General features: G+C 33.6%; 1 protein-coding gene across 1 annotated transcript; it reads right to left on the minus strand.

Annotated features, from left to right (window-relative positions):
* Nucleotides 1-16552: 16552 nt before the first annotated feature.
* On the minus strand, nt 16553-17353 carry LOC110721952. The gene has a single exon (XM_021901187.1). It carries the CDS (start codon nt 17351-17353, stop codon nt 16553-16555), a length of 801 nt encoding a protein of 266 aa, XP_021756879.1.
* Between the last annotated feature and the right edge of the window lie 1988 nt (nt 17354-19341).

The following is a 19341-nucleotide window of genomic DNA, read 5'->3' on the forward strand; positions in this document are numbered from 1 at the left end:
TGGCTTGACTTGCGTGCTTGGCTTCCCTAACTTGGCTCTGTTTAATTCCTTGAGTGCAATTGAGCTCCCTCCTTGATGATTAAATCCCGGGAAGCTCGACACACCTACAAAACAAGTTAAACAAATGGAGAAGCGAGGGAAATAGCCGAGAAATGAATAAAATAATAAGAAAACCATTAAAAGCACGCATTTCTGTAAACTAACACACAAACACGCAAATCAAGAATTATTCCCTAAAAACACGACATAAAAGACTAAAAACGAGCATAGAAATATAAAGAAAACATAGCCTAAAGGTGCCATAAATGGCACGGATCATATACATCTCATATTTTAAGAAATTCTTGAATAAACATGTGCGAAATTCAGAAAAAATTAAGTCAATTTCAGAAAAAGTTGAGTCAATTTGAAGAAAACTTACATAGATCAGCAAACTAGATGAACAAAGCTTCGATTTGCAACAAGTTTAAGCGAATTTGGTTGAAAAACAAGCGAAAACGGACGATTTGAAGTTTTGTGGCGAAATTTCGAACGAAAACAGCAGCAACAGCGAAATAAGGAAGAAAGGGCTTTTATTCGGAAAACCCGAGTGTAGTGTCGCGCGCTAGAGTCTACCGCTGGGCGACAAGAAGAAATTGTGGCGACAATAGTTTCTAGCAGCCGCTGCAGTGGCGACAGAATTTGACACTTCTTAGAATGATTATTTTGACCTCATACAACAGTTTGGATTCCTTGGTACGCCAGTTAGCCCTTTAAGCATCTTGGCATGATTTATTAATCGGCTCGGTTACAATCGCATTAAATAATCGACCTGATAAATTATTGTCTCACTTAGCTTAAAGCGCCTAAACATTGGCTCATCGCAAAGGCACCAACATAATGGTTCATAAGCAGCAAAGGCACCGACATAATGGTTCATGAATAACAAAGGCACCGACATACTAGTTCACAAGCAGCAAAAGCGCCGACACACTGGCGTAGCAAAAGCAAAGTTCAAGCAAACTTTAAAGGATTGACAAGCATTGGTCTTCGGTGATATTCTTCGGAATATTATCGCAACAAATGAGGATGGCTTCAGGCGAAGCAATCTTTGATTATGTTCCCTGGCTTGCGGAAGATGGTCATAAAGCGGTAGAAGATCGTTTCAGGCGAAGTAATCTTTGATAGCATTCTCTGGCTTGCAGAAGACTATCAAAGCGGAAAATGGAGGCGGTTACAGGCGTAGCAGTCTTCAGACGGTATTCCCTAGCTTGAGGAAGATCGTCAAAGCTCCATTGTTTAGAGACGAGTGAACATCAAAACATCAAGATAGCGTTCCCTAGCTTGTGGAAGGTTATCACAACAAAAATGCAGCAAATCGGTTACCCTAGAGACGTGTGCTCGACAGTGCAAGATACGCATTTCTTAAATCTCTTATTTGTTTTAACTAACGCTTAGTTTGCAGGTATCGACGTTACAAGAATAATTTAGGATCACAGAACGTTCTGAATCATTCTCCGTCCCTACCGATAATTTGACTTTTGTTTTCGAAACTTGCATTCCTCCAAACGCAGTCAAAGTGGGGGCTTTTGTAGACACCCATTTGTGTCTCCCCAAAACCAAACCCAGTGATGAATACTTCACATTGAATCATATTCGAATGAAGAGAAAGTGTGGAAAGTCTAGTGTTGCGGTTAGTTTTAATTAAATTCTTTCTCTCTGTTTTCGAAGACCTATTTTATGAAAATAGCCAATACAATTTAGTTTGGTCCATGAAAAGGGTCTAATAATAGTATAGTTGGATTTGGCTTAAAAAGGCCTTTCCAACGATATATTATAAGCCCAATTTCGATAAATAATGAGGAAGTTATAGCCAAATTACTAAACTGGGTCTGGTTTGATCTTTATATGCGGCCCAATGATCTAGAGGAGGGCCTATTATGAATTATCATTCCTAATGCAATTAAGATTGATTATAGTCTTCGAGAATCTTCTAGAAGGTCTTTTGAATCCTAATGTGATTAGGGTTGATAATAGAGTTTTCTAAGTTTTATTTGGAATAAAAAAAGTGTTTTAAATGAAATTACAATTTTACCCCTCGTACGTACTTTTACGCTTAATTTTATCTAAAATATAAAAAAACGTGTGGAAAACTGCATGTCACGCGGCGACAGAGGCTATTGCGGCGCCAGCGTCATGTTATATTCCTCTTGAAAATCCGATTCTTTTTTATATATTCCGGACTATTTTCATTATAAATAGCGTCCTTAAACCTCCGTTTTTAATTACCAACTCATCAAGAAAATCTTGATGCTCTCTCTCTTATTCTAAACTACCTTTTATAAAAACAAAATCCCGCATTCATAAGATCTAGACACACATAGCCAAATTCGAAGTTGCCTTCGCCCTAGACGTGAAAGGTTTGGAATTTCTAAGGGTTTGGTCCCAAATATCTCTTTCAATTATTTAGTTTAATTCTTTAGTTTTATGATTTTCCTTAAAGTTACTAAAACGTGTATTTTGTTATTAGAAAGAGAGACGAGGCATCCAAGTTAGTACTTTAATTGTTTAATTGATATTATGATATAGAAATCATGTTTAGGTTGTTATTTTGATTCCTAGTATCATGTTAGGATGCTTTTCCTAGTATCATGTTAGGATGCTTTTCTTAGTATGATGTTTAGGGTAAAAATAAGTTTCTTAATTATATCAATTATAATTTCTATGATGCTTTCTATTTCCTTTCCTAATATCATGTTAGTATTATGTTAGGGTTAAAGCTTTGATATTTAATGTTTAGTGGCATGATAGGATTTGTTATTAATCTTGTTAGTATCATGCCTAGGATCTTGCTATTATTATGCTTTAGTGTTGACATGATTATTTTAATTATAATTATGATTATGATGATTATTATGTTGCTTGATATTTATTGTTATTGCTTGATCACGCCTTTTATGCATGTTTAAAGGGAATTTGTACTTGTAATCACGCTTAATAAGATAATTAATAATCTTGGTTAATTTGATTATAATTCAAGTGATCGCTAATAATAGATTTATTTGCGCATTAATATTCAACCAACATAGATTAAACAAGTTTAGGGTAAACATATGTATTGCATCTTAGTCAGAAAGCGCACATGAATACGAGAAGAATAAAGTAGGCCTATTATTAGGGCAGATTCTTTCTCTTTTAGATTGGATTTGTACGTTCATCCCCGAACTTTCAGTCTTGGTTCCAGACCTATTGGAGTTAACAATCTCTTGGATCGTTAAAGGGTGCAACCTTCACCCTGTGAACGGTTTGCAAGTTCTTAAAACATGTTGGCGACTCTTTTGCTCTAACTTCTTTCCCTTTGGACGCCACCGTACTTTAGTGTATGATCACAGTGGGGTTTAAGTTTGGGGTAATGCTTGAAATATTCCCTACAAATGGAGATGATGATCTAACATACTGGCTATATAAATGTAACCAAATTTTGAACTAGACAGTGTGCATGATGCTACAAAAACTAAGCTAGCTGCTATTCATCTTGAAGGGAAAGATCTTTTACGGCATAATAATTATATGAAAGAAAAACCCAACCCTTCTTGGGAATATTATGTGACGAGGGGAAATACTAGGTTGTTGACTAATCCTCCTGTAGACACCTAATTTTGGCCTCTTGTCCCGAAATGAAGTGCGATGATGTTACAAAAATCCGTTTTTCATGTTAGATCAAAGTATAAGTGTTTATGGACTACGAAATGCATTATGAAGTAAGTTAAAACTCATATTTGAGACCAAGTAATATTAGAGCCTTGTCTGAGTACTAATTAGGCCTAAAACGTGCTCATACATGTTTAACCTTGATTAATAACGGACCCAAATGTGGCTAATGCAATAAATCGATCCAATGGATCTTACATTGTTGAAAACCAAGCAAAACAGATAAAATAAAACCATCATATTTCCTTTATGACTTATACATATGGATATCCCTTTCAAAGAGCTTTCCAACAGTATATTATAAGTCCAATTCCGAGTTACAGCGAAGAAGTTATGATGAAAACACTAAACCGGGCCCTAAAACCAACACCTTTGCACTCCAACAGCCATATCTTTTGATCCATAACATATTTTAAACTAATTACAAGGGAATTTAAAGTAGAAATTTAGAGCTTTCCAATGAAATCTCACACACCTAAATCTAACTTCGCAATCAAAAGTTAAGGATGTTTTAAAAACGCGTTTTCGTACAAGGCAAACCGCATCCTAGAGCAACTCAATAAGTTGCGCGCGCCTTTCCCTTGCAACTCATTGAGATGCGTGCGGCACCCAGAGCGACTCAGAGAGTTGCGCATGCCACCTGACGGCACTGCTCTAAAACCCTAAATCTAGATCCCTACGCCTATAAATAGGGGTCTTTGTTCAGCATTACGAGGACCGGAAAAATATAAATTAAAACCCTAGCATTCTAAAAACCCTAATCTCTCAACTTCTCTTACTATCATATTACTTTATCCTCTCTCTTTTAAAATTCTTTCCAACCCTAGTTGAATCTATTGAAGTCCTAGGAGGTACGAAGAAAAAAGAAAGTTCATAAACGCATTAAACAGAGATTTAATATAAAAGAAGATCGGTTAGTTTCTAGAGCACTTAGATATATCATTTTTCTCTTATTGTTTAAATAAATTTAATTGAATAAATAGTGTTGTTTGATCACTTTAAACAAAATTTTAGTTAATTAATTCACATAGTATTCTTTTGTTAATCAAGACTAGAATTTGATAATTAATTGTTGTTTTATCACTTAAGACAAGGCAAGTATTGTTTATTTTGTTCTTTTCACGAATATTGATTAAACAAAGAATAACAACTTTTACGATGTAATTCCTTTGTGATTAATTCTTGTAAATGAAATCAACTAACTTAGTGTTTAGGTATCATGTTGCATATATTGTTTGGTTATGAAATTGTGAAAAAAGGACGAGCTAGTATAGGCCGTACTAGGGCTAAGATAGTGATTCCCCTCTAAAGGGAACGTTATCTTAGTACCCTCGCTCCCGAACTAATTTCTGGTTTATGTAGACCAATTTAGGTATGGGTAAACTTACCATTCGTGCTAATTATTCCTTGAACTCTACTTGGGATAAAGGCATGAACGAGGTTTATGAGTTTTCCTAAAACTCATTGGCGACTCCTACTTGTTTCTTACAAAAAAGCGTGATGAGAGTATCATTTCTAATTCAAAGTCTCCCAAATACTAAGGAGTTCAAATCCTAATACACCCTAACAAGTGTAGAGTCCTAGGATTTTAAAGGGTCATGGGCATCTAAGGAAGGATCCCCTACGATGGGAACACCCTCCTTACTGTGGCGACTCAACTGGCTACTTAGTGGTTACAAGATTAGTTCGTAGTTATGGTTCAAGGTTTCCAACACTAGGTTGCCTGTGGATTGTAACAAGAACTAACTTGGATAATCTCTAGTTAGAGATCGAGACCCGAACGCATAATATCTTCATTTTTCACAAAAGTAAAAATCAAACAAGCAACATTGCATCATGCATAATCATAGCACACTTTAACCATTGGGGATTGGCTCATTGACTAGGGGTTGCCAACACTAGGCTTCTGTCCCAAAATCAATAACAATCATCCTACCCATATCACCAACAAAATGTGGGAGGGCTATGTCATGGGTCAACACGTTGAGTGATTGATTCATGCATCATCTCTTAAGATATGGTACCTTTGGACACCCAAGCCTTGACTTTAGAATGGCATTGTATCCTTTGACTGTTCCTTTTATGTGCTTATGTGACTACATAAATATGTGCTTCGTGCCTAATCTAACTAAATCCAAATTGTTACCTAGAGATATAATAAGAAAAAAAAATTAGCAAAATTTATGGTTCAACAAAAAAAAATTGAAAAATTGTCAAACCTAACACGTGGCACGCGCAACTGCCAAAGTTGCGCGAACCCTCCAAGTGCAAGTTCAGAAGTTCCGCGCGGCACCTCTGTGCAACTCTGCGTCTTGCACGTGCCCAATGTTCAACGTTGACTTTGACTTGTTACGAGAAATATCACACGGAGAAAACGATATTACCGCTTCAAAGTTTAATCGTTAAGTAGGTGCTAAAAAATATCACTTTTGCTAACAACGTTGTCTAACTTAGTTACCTTTACTTTGATCGTCATTTTCGTTTTTTCAAAAAAATGTTTTTTTTACTCGTTCTTTTTGCGTTTTCGCCAATAAAAAAAAAAAAAAAAAAAAAACCCCCCCGTAAGTGGCAGATGCTACTCTTGAAGTTGCACTTTCCACCTTAGCACAAGACAGAAAATTGCGCGCGATAGTATTTTTTATTATGATGATACGTTTACGCACTTTATAATCAACTAATGAAATTACTTCTTATGAGGTTTGTCATTAGAAGTTCGCATCCCTTAGTAGGACGTCATCAATATGTTTATTCTTAAACGTGCCTATTTTCATGTTCATCATGTTTTAGCTGTAATTGATCAACCTTGATTTAAGAGTATAATTTATTTACCTCTTCTATGGTTTAAAAAGAAAATCTCGAGAACCTTACTCAGGATGTTTGCCTCACACACAAACAAAAAAAAAAGAAAAAAAAGGAGAAAATGATTTAATTATTTCTTGGATTTTACATTCGGAGGCCATCATTCTTTTTAAGCAAATAATAATATATTATCCTTAAAAGATGAGCAATATCAGAATCATAATTGAAAAAAATGATATAGATCTCTATTGCAATCTAAAAGATCAACAAATACCATAGTATAATTTGATCATTTTAGGAGTATGTTTGGGTTGATTAATATTCCTAAAAATTTGATGAGCATTTTCAATCCAACTTTATTGTCTTTCTCTTCTACCTCTTTTGAAAACAATTCATTTAAAGTAAAATCCTTAGATTATTACCTTGTTGAAGTCAGCACAAATTATGACATTCCATTAATGATTGTTCATAAATTTCTTTTTGACATTCTTCATCAACAAACTTGCTAAAAGTGAATTCGTATTACAAGGATTAATAAAAAAGAAATTAAACAATAATTTTGACTTTGATTCATTGTTTGAATGTTAGGAAGAAAAGGTTTAAGTGAACGCGCTTAATTTCTCGTGATACACATTACTAGATCATCTTCCAAATTCGCATACTAGTCCAATCATGGGTGACAAAGCAGCATTGGAGAAACTTAGAGAGGAACTCCAAAACCTAAAGGCCCTACGAGAAGAAGAATCCCAAATAAAGGCTCATAAAAAAGTAGAAAAGGCTATAAATAAAAGCAAAAAAAGAAAAAGAAAACATTCTGCAAGAAAAAGCAAGAACCGTAAGAGTAGAGGCCTTGGAGAAACTTGTCCTTCAAGCTAACTCAGGGAATAAGTAATTCAATTATGAGCTTGCACAACAACCTAGTGGCAAGACTCTCCCAGAAAAGTTCTTGACTACGGATTTGCCAACCTTTAAGGTTACAGACAATCCTAGGACTCACTTAATGAGCTTTATTGGAATTATGGCATTGAAAGGGGTTGAGCCAAGCCTATATGCATGTACTTTTCCTCTTTCATTGGGCATAACTGCTAGATCATGGTTTTATAACCTCGATGTAAAACAAACTTCCACTTGGAGTGACATTGTAAAAGCGTTTTTAACCTAGTATGGAGATAACATCGAACTCACAAGTACTTTGCGTGATCTCAAATTGCTTAAGAAAGGGGAAGAAGAAGGTTGCATTGACTTCTTTTCCAGGTGGCGATCAAAGGTTGCTCTTATTTCACAAAGACCTCCGGATCATGAACTTGTCTCAAAGTTCATAGACAATATGTCTATACCATACAAGTGGCATTTATAATACCTTGGTTTAGACACATTTAAAAAGGTCTATAATGTGAGAAAATTAATTGAAAGGGACTTGATAAATAAAACCATGAATCATATAGATGGACTTGATTTTTAGAGAGGATTTCACCTACGTTGGAAACGGACAAAGCTCGAAGACGCAATCTCAAGAAGTTGTCAATAATTCAAGATGTAGCACCCTAGGTCTTGTTATGTTTCTTTCCTTTGATTTTTATGATAGACTAAGAGATTCATGCTGTCGAATCTACTTACTTTGTACTCTCATTAATTAATGAATTAAAATTATATTTTCAAGTATGTCTATCTTGTTCTCTTTTTAATCTCTTTATTGTTATTGAATCGAATTAAATAAAATGTATACTTACAAACAGGCAATATCAAAATGCATAAATTCTCAACACTTTAAGAATCTTGATGAGCTTTGGCTTACAAGATGTATTGAATGAAAAGAGGCCCATCTTAGGCCAACAAAGAAAGGATATGATGATTTCACCAACAAGGAGGCAACTTGAAACTCCACAAATATAATCCCATGTTCTTAACGTATTAGCCTGTTTTACGCATCAACGTGAGGATATCTTTTTAGCAGCCCTTTTGAGCCTTGTTAGTTAAGCCTTAGGTATTCAACCTACATTATTCCATACCTTGGGACGGGAATGGTGCAAAGAGATACAAATAGGTAATTGGGGGAACGAAACATAAGAGGGGGACAAAAAGTTGGTCTAAACCCAAAAGGAAAGATCAAATGCAAAAGAAAAAAAATCATTCGTAACCTAAAAGAAAACTTGTCAAAAAAAAAGAGAGAAAGAAAAAAAATAGAGATGACAAGGAAAAGGCACCTAATGTAGGAAGTTGCCACACAAAGCATAAAGGTTTAAATTTGAGAAGCACCAAAAGTAAGGGATTTTGGGAGTATACTTGAGCCTTTTTATTCTTCATAACCCCAAGCCTAGCCACTTTACAGCCTTGGAAAGGCCCTCCTTGTGGTAGACCATAAGTCCATAACTATATACCAAAATCATCATTCCATGAAAATATGGCCATTTTTAGGCCCTTACACATATGGACCTACTATTGAGTAGTCGTGCCAATATATAAAATGCATGAAGTGTTGAGTTATGATTACAAGATCATAAAAAAATAAAAAAATAAAAAATAAATAAATAAATCAAATGATTTGGATGATTTGATAGCCATTGGCTTGATTACATCATGTCAGTAAAGCAATCGAATCAAACTAAATTCGATGTTATCCATATCTTTTGCCAAAGAAAAATGATATGACTATCACTTTAAAAAAAAAAATAACAATCATCTTATTTTCTTTTAATAATAGGGCTATTTGTTACCAAGGTAATTCAGGTTCTATATACATTTCCTAGAAAGAAAAAAGAGTTAATATAATAAACTGATTTGATATATCGACAGCCTCGACGTCAACTTTAGATGTCTCTTACAACTCTTGAGCATTGGTCTTCTCACTTATCATGAGCAACTAGTATGTCCGTTTGCGTGGGATATCTTCATCTTCTAAGCGAGGAACATTGATTGAACATGATCGCTACATTAAAAAATGATCGTTATCTCTATCACACGTATACCTCAATGCTAAGTCATCACAATGATTTAATTATTAAGTCAATAATCCTTGCTTTTCGAAAACATGTCCAACTCTCTTTCTTTATTCTTCTATGGCAAAGTTGGATTTCCCTTCCTTATTATACAAATCCGTCTTTTTTGTTCATTTAATTTTTAGGGGTAAGGCTAGATGATCCCTTTCATTTGGCAACTAAAATACTCGGAAAAAAAAGTATAAATTTTTTTCTCTTTGCCTCAAATTAGGGGCTTAAAAAAGCCAGGACATCCCCACTTCTCTCTATTTACAGATTTAAACACGCTATTTATGCTGCGAGATCAATGTCATACAAAGCTTATTACAAACCATCTTAATAATGACAAAGGGAAGAATACCACTTCCTATTAGTTGACCAAGATAATTAATTATGTTACTTGATCAAACAATTTGTGATAAACATGTGCAACATTCCACAAAAAACAAGTCTTGGTGCTTTAAATAAACAAAAGAACCATCCCCTAGAATATGTATACATGAATTCCAAAAGCCAGCTTAGTCTACAATTGGGGGCTTCAAATTAAAAATATAGATCTCACCTAAACTTTCATTTTAAAATTAGACCATATTTTGGAAAGTGATTCGAATGATTTTATAAATTATTCTAACACTTCACCAAACCTAGGTTTGATAAACATTCATTTTCAAACTACGGTGCTTACTTAATTGAAAGAATTTCACTTTCAATTAGCAAAATATGACAATGATGACAAGCAGAAAAACATAAACAAAATTAGATATGCAAAATTTTGCTCACATTTTCATATCTTTATTGAAATAAGTTGCAAATTACAACTTATCTTCATCAATCTTGGAAAAAAAAGTCACACTCAATTACGAGCTAGACTTTTCTTTCCATTTTGGGTCCAGTTTTGAAAATAATATGATTACAGGACCCCTTTTCAAATTTTGAATTGTAGTTCGAAACAACATGTTTCTAATAAAAATAGTATTCAAAATTTCCTTTCTGAATTTTTTTTTCTCAAATAAATAAATTTTTAGATTCTCAATAACCGTTTGGATAATACATGTATATACATAAATATTTCCAAAAGGAATTAATTACGATTCGATTTCTTCTTGACTTGAACTTGTTCTCACTTAGTTCTCCTGCGAATATTGGCTAAGGGATGGTAAACAAACCACCTACAAGACCAAAATCAAAGATTGATAAGAACAAAGAAAATATTTGATGTTCTAAATAAACTTTGAGAATAAAATCACCGCAATGATCTTTACATAATTGTTTTGGTTTATAAACAAGCAAAGAACTAACTTGCTTTCTTGAACATGACTTTAACTAAAATAAGAAAGCCATGTCATTGTCCTAATATCTCAAAACAAAAATAGGACATATACATAGGTCCATCTCAGTATCATATGAATGGCCTAAACAATAGCAAGTCATTAGAACTACCCTAAATTGGGGCTCCAAGACTTGTGAAACAGCAAGAATGCGCATAACCCGACACATGGGGGCTCCAATATCCACACAAAAAAAAACAACAAAATAAGATGTTCATGCCATTCGAGCTACTTTCGGGAATCGCCTGAGATACAAATTGTTTATGTTGATCTCGAGCCTTACAATTTTCAAATGCATTATAATGAATTAATAATCATTTTGTTCCTTTGAATTCTAAGTTTGCAACTGAACTTGGCCATTAAACAAGTTACATATTCGAGCCATTTTCAAGTTCAACTTCAAAAACTAATCTTAGTGCATAGTTGTTGTTTTGATACTTCAATTTACTCTAAAGGTTTGAGAGTATGACTCCTATAAAGCAAAGAAACAAAATTATGATACATAAATAAATACTTGCTCATACAAAAGTTTAGTACTCAATCATTCATCATGAAAATTGTATCAAGAAACTTTATTAACATAAGACGAACAATTTCATGAGTTAGAATGTAAACAAAAGACCCCTAAATTCTAAATTAAGGAGTTTTCATTTAAAATTATTCTCCATTGTTGCACACATTGGAATTTCGCAAGGAGGATAACATCTACTTTCTCGAGCTTCAAAGCAGTGACAAAATTTGAACTCAAAAGAAAGAATTCAAAGTAGCAACAATAGACGAAAAATTTGAACAACATTTCATTTTTCCTCTCACTTGTTCTAATGAATGACCAATATTACTAGACTTAGCAATTTTCCTTTGTTAAAACTATGAATGGTCAAAAACGATTGAAACACACTAGTTTAATCGTTTCAAAGATCCTAGTTGTTATCATAATAAGAAGAAACACAAGATTTTCAGACCATTTCAAGCAACATGAAAGGGTCTAATTATTAACAACAAGCAAATCATCGAATCACCCAACACTTGGGGCTACAACATTCGAAAATATAAAATGGGGGCTTACAAACCCGAAATATAACCAAGCTACACCAGTTCGTTGATCTCTTCAAGAATTTACTAAACTGACTAGTTTCGTACAAATCTTGAAATCACAGTTTTATAAGTGAATAATAATAACCATCGGTTATTTTTATCATTGATAAAGCCAATTTTGCAACTTCGCATGAAAAAAACTAAACATCAGTCGCAAGAACAAATTCATGCTATTATCAAAGTTCAAAATTTCATTCATAATTTTAATGCATAATTGTTGTTCTAAACACTTCAATTTACATTAAAATTAACAAGTACGGTCTATGTGAGCAAAAAAAGGAGAAATAAAGTTCAAGCACAAATTTAAAATTAGAATGAACAAAAAAAAAACACACATATATGCTTGACTTGCTCATACAAGATCAATACTTTACAACTTCGCATGAAATTTGTTGCAATATATTTCTTAAAACAACGAAAAACAAACAAATTCATGAAAACAAGTCGAATCGAAAACCCCAACTCCAAGTTAGGATTATTTATTCGATTTCTCCATTTTATTGACCAAGATCATAGTCTGGTAAAATAAAAGCAGCAATATTTACTTTCCTTAGCTTTAAACGACAACAAAAAAACGGGAAGATATCAAAATTGGAGAAAGAAGAGAAAAAGCAAGTGAGATGCCGATCGCGCTTCTTCAACTCTTTTTCTAATTCAAATGTTGCGCGCAACTCATCATGTTGCGCATGGAATCCAAGCGCAACCTAGTTTCTTGCGCGCACCTGGCCAGCGCGCGGACACAAGTCACTTAAAAGACCAGTACTCAAATTTCGATCCGTTTCGAATTTTTCCTAACAGTTTTGAATGTTGTTAGACGTAATAACGCGCAGATTATCGAAATATTTTAAAAATTGCTTTGCATCCAGCATTTTATTTTTGTAACACCCCAATAATTCTCCCTTTTTCAAACCACTTAATTAAATAAAATAGTGGAGAACCATTGGCATGTTACCGCCACGTGTTAAAACGTTAAGGCTTTATCAAAGTATCGCATCAGAAAACCAAACATAAGTCTTTAAAATAACATATTTTAGAAAACCAATAAGTCAAAGCTTACAAATTGGAACCATAAAGGCCCTTATTAAATCAAACCAATATTTAAAGTCCCAAAACATAATTAAAATAGTAAAACATAAATAAGTTCAACACAAAAAAAAAAGAATACTCTAAAACACACCAATCCCTTGACAAGGCGTATGTCAAATCCCTGAACTTCACATCATTAAGCTAACATGTGCAATACTGCTTCCTAATAATACAAGTGTAATAATTGGATCATCACAGGGTCATTGAAAGGCAAAGGCCATGACCAAAAGAAAACACACACAAAAGCATGCAATTAGCAAAGCTAAGTACATACAAGCTACAACGTACCAAACCTAGCATGATCATTCAATTAAAGTAAATAAACATACAACACGAACTCATTAATCAAGATTCTACACTTAGACAATTTAATTGACCCAACATACTTACTAACCAATTCCAAACACTTGACTCTTTGTATTTAGTTTGATTAATTTAATTTGGAGTAAGCAATAGACGAGGTTGTCAAATCCACCAAATCATATTGGTCCCAAATGACCATTTAAAATAAAAGTTTAGCGCAATGCAAGAATGGGCGCGACTCCATTCTCACAAAGTTAGTCTAAAATCCCATCTAACTTTCATTATGAAATAAAATGTAAACACCAAAAGAAAAGAAGACATGTTGATCAAACAAGCCTCGGAAAGCCACGGGCTACCACCGTGTATCCCAACCCATAATTGTCAATACTCTAGAAGTGCACGCTTTCCAGTGTTTTTATTGCTCATCCATGTTTCACTTTACGTGATTACAATTTTAATTAATAGCCGACTCAATCAAATAGACCATACATAAAAATCATACATCAATTTACTTTTAATCTTATTTAGGACAATGGTGATCACATCACAAATTGACCTTTAATTCCATTAAACTTCCAAATTATCCAAATTGTTGAACGTAGTCAACCCATCTATCCATTTCGGATTAATCCCCTTTTACTCAACATACTAACAAGTCATAATTGAGTAATAATTAAATGAATAATAACCTTGTGGAATAATTAATAAATTCATTCCACTTAATCCATTCAATTCCAATCCTTTAATAATCCAAATGTGGTTAACAAAGCAATCCAATATGTTTGTATCAACATTCCTTACAAACAATCAATCCAATATAATTCAACATGCTTGCATCCATAATTCCATACAAACATAATCAATTCACCAAAACATGTCTCATAATCATAAGCACATGAATTAATTAAATGTATAACTAAACAATTTTCATCCAAGTGTTCTCTAATCATGAAACCAAGTTCTTTTCTTTGGTACCTAAATATGATACTACTTACAACGAAGTAGACATGTACGTACCTCGTTTAAACAATCCTCTGTGCCACTTTTAATCACTTAAAAGTCTCCTAAGGAATAATCACTTCCTAGAAAACAAGCAACAACAATGAATTAATAATTAACCAAATTTCCATCAATATAATTTAGATTAAAAGTTCTTAAAACTTCATTAAAAACATATTTTATGGTTAATTAGTCATTAGAAATACAATAGGAACAAAAGCCCCAAATTAACTAATCATAAGAACCCTAAAATCCCAATTAAAATAAATTGAAACCCTAGGTTTATAATTATAAAATCTGAAAATTAATAACACAATTATAATTTGAAATTTATAATAATTATACCATCAAAATATAATTTTGATACTAAAAACATAAACTTTATACTATAAAATCAAAACTCAAAATTAATTACATAACAATAGGCAAATAAAATTGAAAACAAAGGGAAAGAAAAGGGGTAGGTGGCCGCCGGCTGCAGGGGCAGCGACGCCGGTGGTCAGGCGGCGGCGACAGGGAGGCGCGCCGGTGGTGGCTGGGCAGCATAAGGGGCAGCAACAGTGAGTTTCTCACGTGAAGGAGGAGGAAAGGGAAAGAAGGAAAAAAAAGAAAAGAAAAAGGAAAAGGAAAAAGAAAGGAAAAAAAATATAACAAAGATAAAAGAAAAGAAAAATAAAGGGAAAATAAGAGAAATAAAATAAAGAGAAGAGAGTTTACTAACCTTTTTGTGTAGGGAAAAATTTGGGGATGTATGGGGTATTTATAGGAGAGAGAGTGGTGTAGGGCATGTTGTAAGATTGGGCATCATAAAATTAATAAACCAATTAAGTATGTAAAGTGAGATTGGCTTTGATTGTTTGGACATGAATTATAGAAGGAAGTTTCATAAAAAAGATTTTTGTAATAAAATCGTTTATCCACCCCAAAAATAATTTAAACTTTTAAAATTAAATCCCGGAAAAATACAAAAATTTATTATAAATAAAATATAATTTCATTAATAAAATATTTAAAAATACTGGGGATTACAATCTACCCCTCTTAAAAGAAGTTTCGTCCCGAAACATAGCACAAAACCCCTTAAATTGCAAAACATTTGCATAAAATCCTTTCAAAATTATCAATATTATGTTGCTGGAATTCGAATTGTGTCATAATATCGACACTAATGACTTATCACCATCCCAATTTACATAATTCACTAAATACGTGAACAATAAAATAGCTATGAACACCATAAAATAGCATAAAACAGGGCAAAAAGCGCGAAATTATACACATTCTACCCCCCTTAAAGAACAAGAGTTACGCCCTCGTAACTCACCTCATTAAATAAATCAGGATATCTTTTTCTCATATAATCCTTGGCCTCTCAAGGGGCTCATATTTTTCCTCACTATTCGAGTGTACTAAAATATCATCAATAAAAACAGCTACAAACTTACTCATGGAATACTCAATTCATCAAGTTCATAAAGATTGTAGGTGCGTTGATCAACTCAAAAGACATAACTGTAAACTCATAGTGCCCATATCTAATCCTAAAAGCAGTCTTAGGTATATCCTTATCAGCAACTCTTAGTTGATGATACCCCGAACGTAAATCAATCTTGGAAAACACACTAGCTCCCTTCAATTGATCAAACAAATCATCGATCCTGGGCAGTGGGTTCTTATTCTTTATTGTCATATTGTTTCAGCTCCCTATAATCGATGCACAACCTTATGCTCCCATCTTTCTTCTTCACAACATACATCCAAAAACTCATTCACAATTGTAACATCTTCCACATCGACCTTACTACTCATTACTTACAAGTTACACAACAAAAGAACAAAGGATACCCCTTACTTACAAGTTTTGACAACTTCATTGCAGAAATAATCCCAATACCATTTGGTTTCCCAAAATGTTTGTAAGACACATTCTCTCCCAAAGGACTCCTTAAATAAACCTTCTGTACTTCACAATCAATCTTAGCTTTATAAGTAGCCAACCAATCTTTTCCCAAAATTACATCAAGGTCACCCAACTAAAATTCTATAAGGTCAGATGGAAAAAAATCAGTCTCTCCAATCCTCAAAGGTAAACCCTTATGTATCTTGGTGCACCTCATAACTTCACCAGTAGGCAAACTAATAGGCAAGTCAATCGGATTTGGTTCAACTAGTCCTTATTGTTCCACAACAGAACTATAAATAAAAGAATAGGTGGCTCCAGAAGCAAATAAAGCTTTAATAGTAATAGAAAGAATAGAAAAGTCACCAGTGATAATGCTAGAAGACCTTTCCACATCTCTTGCAGTTGTAATGCCTCTTAGCTTGGCCATTAGTTCTAGATGACCCTCCATTGTTTTGAACATTCCTATTCTGGAAATTCTTGTTCCTTGGCATCTTGGAGTTTCCTTGGTCACTCAAATTCCCAAAATCCTTACGCTTTTCTCCAACACTTCCACTCTCAGGTGCACTCCTGACATTCAGACCGTACAAGTGTGCTGCTCTCCCATAAACCTTATTAAGAGTCTTAAAAGTCTTTCCAGCCAAGTCCTTCTGTAACTGTTTAGTCAAACCTTGCTCAAATCTTTGAGCTTTCAACTCCTCAGTAGGCACTACTTCAAAAGAAAACCTCGACAAGTTCATAAACTTGTTATAGTACTCAGTAATCGACATATTGTTCATTTGCAGATTAATGAACTCTTGAGCCTTTTGCTTCCTTAAGAATGGTGGATAGAACTTCTCCCTAAGTTTGGTTTTGAAAGTCTCCCAACCAAAATTAGCCTCAGCACGAAGCACGTTTCCATCATCCCGCCACCAAATATCTTCCTCTTCCTTCAAATACATGGCGGCTTGATCCACTCTTATATTCTCAGGGGAATTCAAAGCAGCAAAGATCTTATCGAACTCCCTAATCCAATTCTCCAGAAAAGTTTGGTTTCCACCTCCCTCAAAGTATGGTGGCTTGACTTGGGCAAGCTTCTTAAACATCTCACTCGCAGGATCAGGATTATCATTACGGTTTTGGTTCAAGTTCTTAGCTAGTAGCCCAATAGCATCAGCTAGAGCATCGTTGTTAGCCATCCTCCTTCTCTGCCTAGAAATGTAACACACTCTCTGGCCGACATCAACAGAAAGAACTCACTTGCTCAATAAATCACATTCATAATCATCAAATATATATATTAAGGTAAAAAGTTGGGCACGACCACACAATTGCCCCTAATAAATCACTTTTAAAGGAAATAATTATTTAATTTTAATCATTCCTACGCACACGAAAATTAAATAAAAAATGCCCTTGATTATATTCCTTCCAAAATCCAAGCATTAAGTAAATAATATAATTAAATAAACACATTATAATAATCACATAATTACATGCTTCACGTAAAGTTAATTTACACAAATTATATAGCACAAATCATATAGTTCCATATTACGTGCTTTAAACCTCAAATATGATACTAGGTGATCACAATCAAGTAGCACCCTTAGATAAAATATACACAATTAAATAACTTGCATAATCACTTCATACAATAATAAAAAGACAAAAGAATTAATTTCAATGCATATAGAAAGAAATAATCTATCCAATACGCCCTTTCTAAAGCTACCCAAATCTCATCGTTAAATAAAATAAGCACACAAGTTAGGAATAAAACAAATAATCAAATTCATTTTATTTCAAAATAACTAAATAATTCGAAAATATATAAAACAAATAAATACACTTTTTTTTTTGTATAAATGCCGAAATAAATATAATAGAATAGAATAATTTTTGAAAACTTAAATTAACTTTAAATAAGGTAGTCAAATAAAACTCATTAAATTTAAAACGTTCGGCACCTAAAAACTTTAAAATTGGATTTAGTGGTAATTAAATCTAACCTAAGCTCCCAGATACCACTTTTTAACACCTCAATAGTTCTCCTTTTTTTAAACCACTTAATTAAATAAAATAGTGGAGAACCATTGACATGTTACCGCCACGTGTTAAAACGTTAAGGATTTATCAAAGTATCGCAGCGAAAAACCAAACATAAGTCTTTAAAATAACATAGTTTAGAAAACCAATAAGTCAAAGCTTACAAATTGGAACCATAAAGGTCCATATTAAATCAAACCAATATTCAAAATCCCAAAACATAATTAAAATAGTAAAACATAAATAAGTTCAACACAAAGAACGAATACTCTCAATCACACCAATCCCTTGACAAGGCGTATGTCAAATCCCCGAACTTCACATCATCAAGCTAACCTGTGCAATACTGCTTCCCAATAATATAAGTGTAATAGTTGGATCATCACAGGGTCATTGAAAGGCAAAGGCCATGACCAAAAGAAAACATACACAAAAGCACACAATCAGCAAAGCTGAGTACATACAAGCTACAACGTACCAAACCTAGCATGATCAATTAATTAAAGTAAATTAACATACAACACGAATTCATTAATCAAGATTCTACATTTAGACAATTTAATTTACTCAACATACTTACTAACCAATTCCAAAAACTTGACTCTTTGTATTTAGTTTGATTAATTTAATTTGGATTAAGCAATAGACGGGATTGTCCAATCCACTAAATCATTTTGGTCCCAAATGACCATTTAAAATAAAAGTTTAGCGCAATGCAAGAATGGGCGCGACTCCATTCTCACAAAGTTAGTCTAGGATCCCACCTAACTTTCATTATGAAATAAAATGTAAACACCAAAAGAAAAGAAGACATGTTGATCAAACAAGCCTAGGAAAGCCACGGGCTACCATCGTGTACCCCAACCCATAATTGTCAATACTCTAGAATTGCAAGCTTTCCAGAGTTTTATTATTCATCCATGTTACACTTTACGTGATTACAATTTTAATTAATAGCCGACTCAATCAAATAGACCATACATAAATATCATACCTCAAATTACTTTTAATCTTATTTAGGACAATGGTGATCATAACACAAATTGACGTTTGATTCCATTAAACCTCCAAATTATCCAAATTAGTGAACATAGTCAACCCACCTAGCCATTTCGGCTTAATCCACTTTTACTCCACA

Source organism: Chenopodium quinoa, unplaced genomic scaffold (genome assembly GCF_001683475.1).
Source record: "Chenopodium quinoa cultivar QQ74 unplaced genomic scaffold, ASM168347v1, whole genome shotgun sequence".
Taxonomy (NCBI): Eukaryota; Viridiplantae; Streptophyta; class Magnoliopsida; order Caryophyllales; family Amaranthaceae; genus Chenopodium; species Chenopodium quinoa.

Coding starts and splice junctions, on each gene's coding strand:
- LOC110721952 (XM_021901187.1), bottom strand. CDS start 17,353: ATGGCTAACAACGATGCTCTAGCTGATGCTATTGGGCTACTAGCTAAG.